Source organism: Scyliorhinus torazame, chromosome 29, assembly GCF_047496885.1.
Source record: "Scyliorhinus torazame isolate Kashiwa2021f chromosome 29, sScyTor2.1, whole genome shotgun sequence".
In the NCBI taxonomy this organism is placed as follows: domain Eukaryota; kingdom Metazoa; phylum Chordata; class Chondrichthyes; order Carcharhiniformes; family Scyliorhinidae; genus Scyliorhinus; species Scyliorhinus torazame.
The window spans coordinates 35,733,913-35,747,852 of record NC_092735.1 but is presented as its reverse complement, the minus strand read 5'-3'; the positions used below and the strand labels follow the sequence as shown (position 1 = coordinate 35,747,852).

At 50.0% G+C, this 13,940-nt stretch overlaps 1 protein-coding gene across 1 annotated transcript in view; it reads right to left on the bottom strand.

Moving 5' to 3' along the window:
• Positions 1–13,940, bottom strand: part of cacna1ia (calcium voltage-gated channel subunit alpha1 Ia) — a 229,704-nt gene that overhangs the window by 180,357 nt on the left and 35,407 nt on the right. The window contains 2 exon segments of the mRNA XM_072492567.1: positions 6–570; positions 10,082–10,241. Coding sequence (XP_072348668.1) covers positions 6–570; positions 10,082–10,241 — 725 coding nt within the window.

Genomic DNA, 13,940 nt, shown 5'->3' with positions numbered 1-13,940 from the left:
GTTACCTCCTTAGGTTCCTCATCGAGCCTATCCTTATCAATTACATGGCCAAGATAGCTTCTGGCTGATTGGAAAAATTCATGTTTCTCTCTCAATGTGAAGATGTGTTTTTCAAGATGCTCCAGTGTGTCTCCTAAATTCTTTAAGTCCTCCTCCTCAGTCCTGCCGGTAATTAAAATGTCGCCCAAATAACACTGAACATCGTTGAGGCCACTCAGCATTTGGTCCATGGATGTTTGGAATAGGGCCGGTGCAGACGTTATTCCGCATGGTGGGCAATTGTACCCAAACTGTCCTTTGTGTGCTACAATCATTAGAAGAGGTTCCGACTCAGCTGCTACCTTCATCTGGAGGTACGTTTGGGACAAATCTATTTTACTGAACTGTTGTTCACCCGATATTCCAGAAAATAGGTCCTCTCTTAATGGTAAGGGATACAGATCGGCACACAACACTGGGTTGATTGTCATTTTAAAGTCACCACAGATCCTTACTGAGCCATCAGGCTTGATAACTGGAACAATTGGTGTTGCCCAATCGCTCGTCATCACAGACTCCATCACGCCATCTCTGATCAATTTTTACAGTTCCATTTCAACTCCTTTCATCATTTCAGGGTGCTATCAGGTTTTATCTTAAGTCTTGCCTCGACTCTGTGGTCATTTCTCCGAAAGTGTTTCCAAATACTTTAAACATTTCTCAGAGTTTCTGTAACGTGTTCTTTCCATCAATTAATTGGTTCACAGCTTGCCAATTTAGTTCGGTTTTGTTCAGCCAAGCTCTTCTGAAAAGTGCAGGGAAATCTCCTTTTAACTACACGTAACGGTAATTTCGCAGATTGACAATTTATTTCAACTTGCACCAAGTATTAAACCCTTCACTGGAACCACTTCCCCTGTGTAAATTCTCAAGATTACATCAGATGGTTTTCATGTTACATTCTTTAGCTTTTGTTGACATACGGTTCCAGAGGTGAGAGACACGGAGGCTCCTGTAACTGCTTTCCATTTTCATTCCATTCCCATTCGGATTCGGGCAGACCCCAAATCTCTGTGTATCGCCTTGCATCAATAATCCACCGAGATTGAGTTCCTTGATTTCATTAGACATTGTGTTTTCCTGGGGATTTCGACTGTCTTCTGTCATTCTGTTGACTTGTGCGTGCATTTGGGTGCGTTGCTGCATTTACTTGTCTTCGAGGTTCGAGAATTCTGTCTGGCTCAGCACGCCTTTTTCATGCGCTCTTCCTTTCCTCAATTACAACATTTGTTTTCCCGACACCTACATTCCTGTGGTGAACGCCCCACCTGTGGCATGCTTGCGTGTTGAGAGACCCTCTTGTCTCAGTATTCATCTTGTTTATTTTGATGGCAGTTCTGATTTGAGAAGCTTCTTTAGCTGCCAACTCCATGGACACCGCTATTCCCACAGATAGCTTGAGTGTTAGCGAGCTCTCTATTAACAGTCATCACTGAAATGCCTCATTTCTCAATCCGCACACAAGTCCGTCTCGCAGGGTGTTCTCAAGGGTCGGTCTTAATCTTGATTATTATCGCGTTTTTTTTTTCTTTGATATGAGCAGTTGTTTTTCCAAAAGGAGGCCTCCCACTCTCTCACTGAGATCGAGGGTCCAACACTGCAGCCCACCACGTGCGAAGGCGCGCACCTGGGAAAGACTTCCCAGCTTCGGCGAGTAAACTCATGGGGCAGGATTCTCCGTTAACCGACGCCGAAATTGGGAAATGCGATTGGGCGGGGAATCGGTTCCGACGCCGAAATCGCAGCAGCCGCTGATTTGGCGCCAAATCGCAAATCTCCAGCACCCCTACAGCGGCGCGAATGCAGACCGGAATGCACGTGCTTTTAAAAATCGTGAAACTGGTGTGGCGGCCGCTGAGGGAGAGAGAGGGAGTACAGAAGGTGTCCAACATCGCCACAGTTTGCTGACAGTCGTGCTGCTGGCCGGGGGCTTCTGCCAGGGCCGGGGGGGGGGGGGGGGGGGGGGGGTAGCGAGGGGTGGCCAGGAGGTGGGCTGTGGGGTCGTGGTGGACGGGCACGGAGCACCATTGCTGCAGCCGGCAAGGCAGTCATGCAGCTGCGTACGCTGCTAACAGCCCACTTTGTATTTGTGCCACGGGTCGTATAGTTGTCCCCCAGGCTACCCCCTAGGTGTCCACTGGCTCCAGCCGACTCATCAGCTGTCTGTGCGCGCTCCAGCACAACCAGTGCCATCTCGTTGGCTGGGATGAGTGTGTGTGGGGAGTGTAATGTGTATCTGCGGCTGCAGCTTGTCAGCCTCCCGAGTGTCGATCCCGGACCCGGCGAATCCCGCACTGTTTTGCATTGGAATGGATTGTGTTCCAGGCGATGCCGGTACGAGCCCCTCCACTGTAACGGAATCGGTTCAGGTGCGGCACCGGCTTTGCTGTCCTAAAAATCCACAGCTTCTGCGTTGGAGTCAACACTTAGTCTCAGAAACGGAGAATCCTGCCCACTGTTTTCTTCCTTGGCTCATTTTTGTTTCTTAGGAGACTTTGACCCCCCCCCCCCCCCCCCCGATTGTCTGAGTCACTCGGCAAACGCGCTGGAGGACAAGCTGACTTTCTTTTCCCGCCTTCGACTCTCTGAACGTTCCCCTGGTCGTGGTCGGGCAAATGGTCCGGAGTGCTTTTTATCAATATTAAAATCAATGTACACCCTTCGCAAAGGCATTCTCAACGGCCAGATTTGGAGCACTTGAATCGAGGGCGGAGTGGTCTCCCAAAAACCGATCCTGGACTCGAAGTCCAGGTCTGAATTCTTTGTTCGGACTATTTTGACTGGAAACCCATCCTCATCGCCAGCTTTGTCTTTTACTGTCATGTTTCAGTTGTTCTTGTTCACAGTGGACAATGGGTGAAAAGGTTGCCATGCCGGAGGCTACGTAACCAGCTAGTCAGACTTTATTAGAGAGCAGTTGCTCGCTCACAGTGTAAGGTGAAAGAGAGGGAAAATCTCCCAGATGCCTCTGATGATTTCACCACGCAATCGTGTGACACCCAACACAAGAGATGCAATTGGTTTGCAACATACAACAATATCCCACAGAAAATGATATTTCTTCTCAGTGTTTTCCTGCCTACAATTCAATAATGACTTCTCCACTCAAGACTCTTCCCTCTCCCAACATCCTTGATGTGCTAAAGTCAAGGATTTCCATTGTTTGCTATCCTAGCTCATCTTCTCTCAGGGAACACAAGGAACACAACAGTGAGAGACAGCGAGTTAAATCAGGGTGAAGACTCTTTTTAAAATGGCTGAAGTTATGTCTCTCTGTGGCCTTCGAACAATGCGAGCTAATATGACCATTTCGTAGATATTGACACCTTGCCAGCTCTGAAGAGACCCTAAACATGCCCTTTGGTTTCCAGAGACCTAGTTCAAAGGGAACAATACAAAGGCCATCTACATTTCATAAACTAGGCCTGGCCAACCGGAACTAATGTTTCTGCAAGGCCAAAGGACCCCGCAACTTCCCTTTAAGACTTAATGGTTGGAGCATGACCAGCTTCAGGGGCCCAGACATAGGAATACACACCCTTTGTCAAATCCAAAGTGAAGAGTTGGGAGCTACGATACTTGACCCACAAGCTGGTGGAACCAGTAATATTGCCTTGTGGAGCTGCAAAGCTCAGTCTGCCATTTTTCTATCTACCTATCAGCAGTATAGTAAAGAGGCTCTGATAGGCTGAATACCTGGCCCCATCTACACGTTTTTTACCGGAACCTCAGTAGCATCGCCTACAAAACTAATTCATCTGTGTGCCTCTGTGTGCATATTGTGAAAGTCATCTCTACTGGAAAAGTGAATTATCCAGCATCAGTTTTCAACCTGCCAACCTCTGTGAAGGAATACCTCACAGGACTGATTCTGGACTCAGGTGAAACAACAATTCTCTGTGGTCTTTGCCCTGTTAATCTTTTTTTCTCTATCACTCTTACTGCATGAGTGCTTTGGGGACTATTTAGCAAATCCCCCCCTCCACCCCAACCCGAGGTTTGAGTGCATGCAGATTCTTTCAAGTTTGTTATTATTGTGGGGTTATTATTAAGATATGGGATCACACCAAAACTGGGGGGGTGGGAAACACACCACCATTGATAAAGGGGGACGTAAATCAAAACACCTTTCTGTTTATGGATAGGTGGCCAGGGGAGTGGAAAGTTCACAAACCAAAGTTGTTGAATTCAATGTTGAGTCCGGGAGGTCGCAGTATTTTGCTTTAATTAGGGTTGAGTGGGAGTCTGGGGTGGGGGTGGGGGTGCGTGTGTGGAATGATGAGTCTTGTGTTCAAACAGTGGGTTAAAAGGGAACAGAGAATGTGGAACGTTCCAGAGGGAAAATAAGATCCAAGAGCGGGTTTGCATCAGGATTAAAATTAGCTGCACTTTTGACAAGGCTGAATCCTCTGAATTACTTACAGGGTTGATGATTTTCAAAGCGCTCTCTTTAATCTCCCAGCACCGCGCCACTGAATTCAGGGACCACCTCACTCCCAACAAGGTGCATAAATCCTGCCCAAAGGTGTGGGGTGGCGGTGAATCGCGTGCCAAAGAATTTGATCTGACCTGTCTCTGCACCCAGAATCTCAGGGCTGGTGTGATGGGAATGTGAGCTGGAAACTGCTTAAATGTGTTGTTTTTCTCTCCCCCCACCTCTCCGGGTAATGAGCAAAGGACACAGAGGTTGCCAAAGAAACAATCGCACCTGACAAATAGACACTACCGGATATCAATCGGCCGCGTGTATTATGTCCTTATCCGCAAAGTTAACATATGGTAAACTGCCACTCCAGTCACTGCGAATGTCACACTGCACACGATTCAGCTCAATAAACCTTGCTTCACCCTCAGTCTCGCTGCACAGACACTCGCTGAGCTTCCTGCCCCAGTCAAATAGCCCAGTACAACTCCTCGTCTCGGCCGACACGGGGCTCGAAGCCTGGGTACTGTCTAGCTGAGCCGCAGGGATCTGCGGAGCAAGGATGAGGAGAGGAAATCAGGGGTAAGGGGTGAGAGAGACAGAGAGAAACAGAGAGAGAGAGAGACAGAGAAACAGAGAGAGAGACAGAGAGAGAGAGACAGAGACAGAGAGCGACAGAGAGACAGAGACAGAGAGAGAGACAGAGAGAGAGAGAGACGGAGAGAAAGACAGAGACAGAGAGAGAGAGACAGAGAGAAAGACAGAGAGAGACAGAGAGAGAGACAGAGAGAGAGAGAGAGACAGAGAGAGAGACAGAGAGAGAGACAGAGAGAGAGACAGAGAGAGAGACAGAGAGAGAGAGGCAGACAGAGAGAGAGAGACAGAGAGAGAGAGACACACAGACAGAGAGAGGCACGGTGAAGGAATCAGAGAGATAGGCAGAGAGAGAGAAAGACAGAGAGAGACAGGGAGAGAGAGAGACAGGGAGAGAGAGAGACAGAGAGAGAGACAGAGAGAGAGAGAGACAGAGAGAGGGGGAGAGAGAGAGAGAGACAGAGAGAGAGAGACAGAGAGCAAGAGAGAGACAGAGAGTGACAGAGAGAGAGAGACAGAGACAGAGAGAGGGGGAGAGAGAGAGAGACAGAGAGCAAGAGAGAGACAGAGAGAGAGAGACAGAGAGAGGGGGAGAGAGAGAGAGACAGAGAGAGAGAGACAGAGAGCAAGAGAGAGACAGAGAGTGACAGAGAGAGAGAGACAGAGACAGAGAGAAAGAGAGACAGACAGAGAGAGGCATGGTGAAGGAGTCAGAGAGATAGGCAGATAGACAGAGAGAGCCATGTGCAGAGAGAGGCAGAGAGATGTCATAATATACACCAGTATATCATGGTGCAGATACACACACACTGATGGACGCACAGTGGGACCAATCAACACACACAACACCGCAGCCAATCACAAGTTAGAGCACACGCACTATCAAGACAGGGGGCATCAGAGTTCCCGCTCATTCGGGATGCAGCCTCCTAGGAGGACAGAGCTTACAGCTTACAGCACAGATCTTCACCATGTGCTGAGTGCATAGACTGGTTCGGACAGGCATAGGTCTTTAGTTTAATCTAACATCGTGTTAACCCACAGTGAAAGTATGTTCAACAGTTTCTAACTTAATAAAATAGTGTTGCACTATTTTAAGTGTTGGTGGCCTGTATGTGTTCAACGGATCCAGAGCACCCAACACATCCTGATACCAGGAGTTGAGGGATATTAGAACTTCTTAGACCTACCTGCAAGTGATCTGCCTTCCACCAGCATACAGCCATCCTGCACAATGGACAGCGTCCGCCCGCCGCCGCCGCTCCGCATCACCGGTAACCTGGGGGCCAACTGGAAGATATTCAAACAACGCTTCCAGCTCTACCTGGAAGCCACAGACCGGGAAGCTGCCTCAGACACCAGGAAGATCGCTCTCTTCCTATCCACGGCCGGGGAACATGCCATCCACATTTTCAATTCTCTACCTTTGCTGATGATGAAGATAAATCAAAATTCAAGACGGTCCTCCTCAAGTTTGACACTCACTGCGACATCGAGGTGAATGAAAGTTTCGAGCGCTATGTATTCCAACAGAGTTTTCAGGGTAAGGATGAACCTTTCCAGTCCTTTCTCACCCACCTCCGCATCCTTGCGCAGTCCTGTAATTACGGGCCCACCTCTGACTCCATGATACGCGACCAGATCGTTTTCGGTGTTCAGTCGGACCCCCTACGCCAGCAGCTCCTCAAGGTAAAGTAGCTCACCCTAGCGACCGCCATCGAGACCTGCGTGCTACACGAACACGCCACTAGTCGGTATTCCCACATCCAAGCGGCTGAAACGGCGCAGCAAGGTCCCCACGAGGCAGAACGGGTCCAAGCAATCGAGCAACTCCAGGGCCTCAGCCTGGATGAGGGCAGCCATTTTGCACGCTTTTCGCGGACTCCCGAGCTTGTGCGCACCGAACGAGGGGACGGCGACGTCGAACGTACTGCGCATGCGCGCACCACGTACGACCACACCACGCATGCGCTGTGGCGCAGCGAAGGTACTGACGCTACAACGCGCGGCAACTGTGGCTCCGCCCACTTAAAGCGGCAATGCCCTGCCAATCCCGACGATGCCTGAGATGTGGCAAACTTGGCCACTGTGCTGCTTTATGCAGATCAGCTCAGCCTGCCAACTCTCGTCGCTCCAGCCAGCCTCGCAGGAATGCCCGGGCCATTCAACCCACGGTCACAGAGTCCGATGCGGACCTACTACCCGATATTGACACCGAGAACCCGAACGCACCTTTTCGAGTCGGTATTGTTACAAACAACAGGGTGTCCCCGAAGCAAAGAATCCAGCCTGTGTCAGTATACAGCATCGATCCAGACGATGAGTGGTGTGCCACCCTTACGGTCAACCAGAATTCGTCGCCCACCTCAGAGACTTAATTTATGAACTTTGCGGACTTATAGACTCTCTGAATTGTTTTGTTGCTTTGTTTGATCGTTTCCCTGGTTTGTATATAGTGTTGATCTCGTTACTCTTGTTGCATACTGCTTCTCTGCACCAGGCACCTTCCCGTGTAAATAGCTTAGTTCTCATGTACGTAGTCCTGTAAATATGTCTTTTCACCCCACACGTAGTTAGGAACATTCTCACCATACATAATTTATTGCCACACCCATACATTATTTTATAAAAGGGGTTATGTCATAATATACACCAGTATATCATGGTGCAGACACACACACTGATGGACACACAGCGGGACCAATCAACACACACAGCACCGCAGCCAATCACCAGTTAGAGCACACGCACTATAAAGACAGGGGGCATCAGAGTTCCTGCTCATTCGGGATGCAGCCTCCTAGAAGGACAGAGCTTTCAGCTTACAGCACAGATCTTCACCATGTGCCAAGTGCATAGACTGGTTAGGACAGGCATAGGTCTTTTGGACAGGCATAGGTCTTTAGTTTAATCTAACATCGTGTTAACCCACAGTGAAAGTATGTTCAACAGTTTCTAACTTAATAAAATAGTGTTGCACTATTTTAAGTGTTAGTGGCCTGTATGTGTTCCACGGATCCAGAGCATCCAACACATCAAGAGAGAGAGAGACAGAGAGAGAGAGAGAGAGAGATACAGAGAGAGGCACGGTGAAGGTGTCAGAGAGATAGGCAGATAGACAGAGAGAGCCAAGTGCAGAGAGAGGCAGTCAGGCAGAGACAGGGAGGAAGAGTCAGGCAGATATGGCAGAGACAGAGTGGGGCAGAGGGACAGAGCTAGGCCTTGACGGAGTGATAGGGGTGAGAGCGTTTGAGCTAAACCCCATTTCCAGCTTCTCCTCATTTTAACTTTTACCTCAGGCACAATGAGAAACCTCCAACACTCCCAATCAGACAATCCAGCCTAACTCACGCACACATGACACACATACACACTACACACACACACACACACACACATACATATACACACACACACATATACACACACCACACACATATACACACACCACACACATATATACACACACCACACACACATACACACACCACACACACACACACACATATACACACACATATACACACACATATACACCACACACACATACATATATACACACACCACACACCCACACACATACACACACACACCACACACATATACGCACACCGCACACACACATATACACACACCGCACACACACCACACACACACATATACACACAAGTACACACGTATATATATATATATATATACGCACACATATACACTCACATACACACACACACATATATATATATATATATACACACACATATACAAACACACACATACATATACACTGTCATATGAGAGTACCTTTAAGACACGGATGTTTAAGCAATGTACCTTTAAGAAAACAGTGATGTCAGAGAGTGGGTGGGGCTGAGGTCAGGTCAGCCATTTTGCAGTTTAGTTTTGCAGGTTTTGTAGTTTCAGTTTTGAAAAGAGCTGGGTGTGTGTCTGTGGGTTTCCAGAGAGCTGCAGTTTTTGCAATTTAGCTTTGCAGTTTAAAAAGCAGTGGGTGGGTGTCTGTGTGTCGCCAGTGAGCTGCAAGAAGAAAACAAGGTGCTGGAGCTGAAATCAACCAAGCTAATATATCTCTGCCATTCTACAGAAAAAATATATATCCTTTAACCTGATGTGATACTGTTTAAAGGTGTTAAGTCTCTTGGAGGTTTGAAGGAACATTTTAAGGAGTTATTTACTGTTGCAATATTTTCTGAGTTATCTTTGAAGTAAGGGGTGTTAAGAGATCTAATGTTTATTTAAGATGTTGAGTTGAGTTCATGGAATAAACAGTGTTTTGTGTTTAAAAACCCACGTGTCCATAATTGTAATCCGACACCGAGGGAAAAAGCCACGGGCTCGGAAAAGCAACAAATACATTTAAGGGTGAGGTTGGTTGAACTCCATGATACATTTTTGGGTTCTGAAAACGCCTCGCCCATAACAACGCACACATATATACACACACACACACTTACATATACACACACACATCTGTACACACATATACACACACACACACACTTACATACACACACACACATCTGTACACACATATACACACACATATACACAGATACAAACACACACACATACATATACACACACACATATACACATGTACACACACATATACACATGTACATACACACATGTACACATGTACATACACACATGCACACACACACATGTATATACATGTACACACACATATACACATGTACACACACACATGTACATATGTACAGACACACATGCACACACACACATGTACATACACATATATATATGCATGTACATGCACACATGTACACACAAACATACACACATGTACATATGTGCACACACATGTATATACATGTACACACACATGTACATACACACATGTGCACATGTACACACACATGTGCACGTGTACACACACACATGTGCACATGTACACACACATGTGCACATGTACACACACACATTTACACATGTACACACACACATTTACACATGTACACACACATACAGTTGCAGTGAAACACTCACAGGGTTAAGTTATGTTCTAGGAAGCAGCGATTCCGTAGCAGGCCGGCCCACAGCTGCACGCCGATGATTCCAAATATAAAAAAGACAAAAAAGCAGAGCAGCAGGACATTGCCGAGCATTGGGAGAGTGTCCAGTAACAGGTTGACTAGGATTCTCATACCTGCAGAAAAACAAGGAAACACAGAGTGAGGGAGCGAAGAAAGAGAATGGGAGACAGAGAGTGACAGACGGTAGCAGTTTCTGAAGCTACTCCCCCCCACCTCTCTCTCAGTCCTAGTTTCACTGGTTCTTTCACCCCTCCCCATTGCTTTATCTTGGTTTCAAATCCTTGCTGTTGCGTTCCTCAGGAATCTGTTCCAGCATTGTGGGTATACACGCCCCCCAAACCCTCCTCTACTGGGACCCCAAACCCTCCTCCACTGGGACCCCAAACCCTCCTCCACTGGGACCCCAAACCCCCCTCCACTGGGACCCCAAACCCTCCTCCACTGGGACCCCAAACCCTCCTCCACTGGGACCCCAAACCCTCCTCCACTGGGACCCCAAACCCCCCTCCACTGGGACCCCAAACCCTCCTCCACTGGGACCCCAAACCCTCCTCCACTGGGACCCCAAACCCTCCTCCACTGGGACCCCAAACCCTCCTCCACTGGGACCCCAAACCCTCCTCCACTGGGACCCCAAACTCTCCTCCACTGGGACTCCCAAACCCTCCTCTACTAGGACCTCCAAACCCTCCTTCACTGGGACCCCAAACCCTCCTCCACTGGGACCCCAAACCCTCCACTACTGGGACCCCAAACCCTCCTCCACTGGGACCCCAAACCCTCCTCCACTGGGACCCCAAACCCCCCTCCACTGGGACCCCAAACCCTCCTCCACTGGGACCCCAAACCCTCCTCCACTGGGACCCCAAACCCTCCTCCACTGGGACCCCAAACCCTCCTCCACTGGGACCCCAAACCCTCCTCCACTGGGACCCCAAACTCTCCTCCACTGGGACTCCCAAACCCTCCTCTACTAGGACCTCCAAACCCTCCTTCACTGGGACCCCAAACCCTCCTCCACTGGGACCCCAAACCCTCCACTACTGGGACCCCAAACCCTCCTCTACTGGGACCCCAAACTCTCCTCTACTGGGACTCCCAAACCCTCCTCCACTGGGGCCCCCAAACACTCCTCTACTGGGGCCCCCAAACCCTCCTCTACTGGGGCCCCCAAACCCTCCTCTACTGGGGCCCCCAAACCCTCCTCTACTGGGGCCCCCAAACCCTCCTCTACTGGGGCCCCCAAACCCTCCTCTACTGGGGCCCCCAAACCCTCCTCTACTGGGGCCCCCAAACCCTCCTCTACTGGGGCCCCCAAACCCTCCTCTACTGGGGCCCCCAAACCCTCCTCTACTGGGGCCCCCAAACCCTCCTCTACTGGGGCCCCCAAACCCTCCTCTACTGGGGCCCCCAAACCCTCCCCTATTCAGCCCCCAAACCCTCCCCTATTCAGCCCCCAAACCCTCCCCTACTCAGCCCCCAAACCCTCCCCTACTCAGCCCCCAAGATCTCATCCACTGGGACCATCCACCCCATTCTCCCCTTCTGTTCACTTTCACCCCCTCCTCCCTACCTCCCCTCCTTTAACCCAGGGCTCCCTCACTCCTTTCCCTCTAACCCCTGGCCTTTGCCTGTTCCCGGGGTCTGACCAGTGACCTCCGCACTCCCTCCCTGCTCCCTCTATCCCACATTCCCTGCTCCCTCTATCCCACATTCCCTGCTCCCTCTATCCCACATTCCCTGCTCCCTTTATCCCACATGTCCCTTCGCTCCCACTCGGAGGATGTCATAGGCAGGAGAGTCTCGATTGGGTATCAGCTGGATGAGATTAAACAGGTGAGAAGACGGTGCTTGTGATGCGCTGAAAACACTAATTTGGAAAATAAATGAGGTTAAGAGAAATTGAAAGTTAACTAATTGGAAGATAATGGTGTGTTTGGTGCGAAAACAGGTAAAGTAATTAGGCTGGAAATTAGTATGAACATTGTGTACTCAAATGCTTCAGAATGCATTCATATAACGTGAGGCACTTCCCCGATCCCTTAATGAAGATGTGTTCCATTCACAGTCTCTCGGCATTTCATCCTTTACCAGGAGCTACATTGCTGCTGTTTTATTTCGTTTAATGTCAGAAGATATATTAAACACTTGCAGCCACTGGCTGGGTGAAGCTGCAGGTTGGAGTGCCACACACACAGTGGGAGCAAAGCCCAATTTCACAAAACTGTTCTGGTGCAGGAGGAGGTACCAGTTGGCCTGTCATGACAGCACGGCAGTCTGAAGGAGCCGGTCATGTGTCATTCTCCCTCCGTCACTCCGAAACCCTCCACGTCCTTCCTTTCCAGATCGGAGTCCGATTCCCGTTTTCCAAGTTCCGATTGAATCTTCCTCCACCGCACGCTCGCCCAGGTCCACTCGCCAGGTGAACAGCTTCCCCTCCTGTCACTTTTGCATGTTTTACGAATTACTTGTCCTCCCATTCTCGACCATTCAATGTGGACTGATTCTCCCTATCGATCCCATCAAGGTGCCTCGTCATTTTGAACAACCCCATCATTGCTGATCACCGTTGCCTGATCCCAAGAAAAACATCTCAACCTCCTCAATCTATCCTCATAACTGAAGTTCTGCGTTCCTGGAATAATTTTCCCTATCCACTCCCCACCTCCCCACCCTCACCCACACTGTACCCCATTCGCCTCCCTACCCTCTACCCCATTCACCTCCCCACCCTCACCCACACTGTACCCCATTCACCTCCCTACCCTCTACCCCATTCACCTCCCCACCCTTACGCACACTGTACCCCATTCACCTCCCCACCCTCACCCACAATGTACCCCATTCACCTCCCCACCCTCACCCACACTGTACCCCATTCACATCCCCACCCTCACTGAACCCCATTCACCTCCCCACCCTCACTCGCACACACTGTACCCCATCCAACTCCCAACCCTCACTCACACTGTACCCCATTCACCTCCCCACCCTCACCCACACTGTACCCCATTAACCTCCCCACCCTCACCCACACTGTACCCCATTCACATCCCCACCCTCACTGAACCCCATTCACCTCCCCCACCCTCACTCGCACACACTGTACCCCATCCAACTCCCCACCCTCACACACACTGTACCCCATTCACCTCCCCACCCTCACACACTGTACCCCGTTCACGTCCCCTCCCTCACACACACCCACACACTGTACCCCATTCACCTCCCCACCCTCACTCACCCACACTGTACCCCATCTAACTCCCCACCCTCACCCACACTGTACCCCATCCAACTCCCCACCCTCACACACACTGTACCTCGTTCACCTCCCCTCCCTCACACACACCCACACTCTGTACCCCATTCACCTCCTCTCCCTCACACACACTGTATCCCATTCACCTCCTCTCCCTCACACACACTGTATCCCATTCACCTCCTCTCCCTCACACACACTGTACCCCATTCACCTCCCCACCCTCACACACCCACACTGTACCCTATCTAACTCCCCACCCTCACCAAACTGTACCCCATTCACCTCCTCTCCCTCACACACACTGTACCCCATCCCACTCCCCTCCCTCACACCCACCCATACACTGTACCCCATCCAACTCCCCACCCTCACACACATTGTACCCCATTCACCTCCCCACCCTCACACACACTGTACCCTATTCACCTCCCCACCCTCACACACTGTACTCCGTTCACCTCCCCTCCCTCACACACACCCACACACTGTACCCCATTCACCTCCCCACCCTTACGCACACTGTACCCCATTCACCTCCCCACCCTCA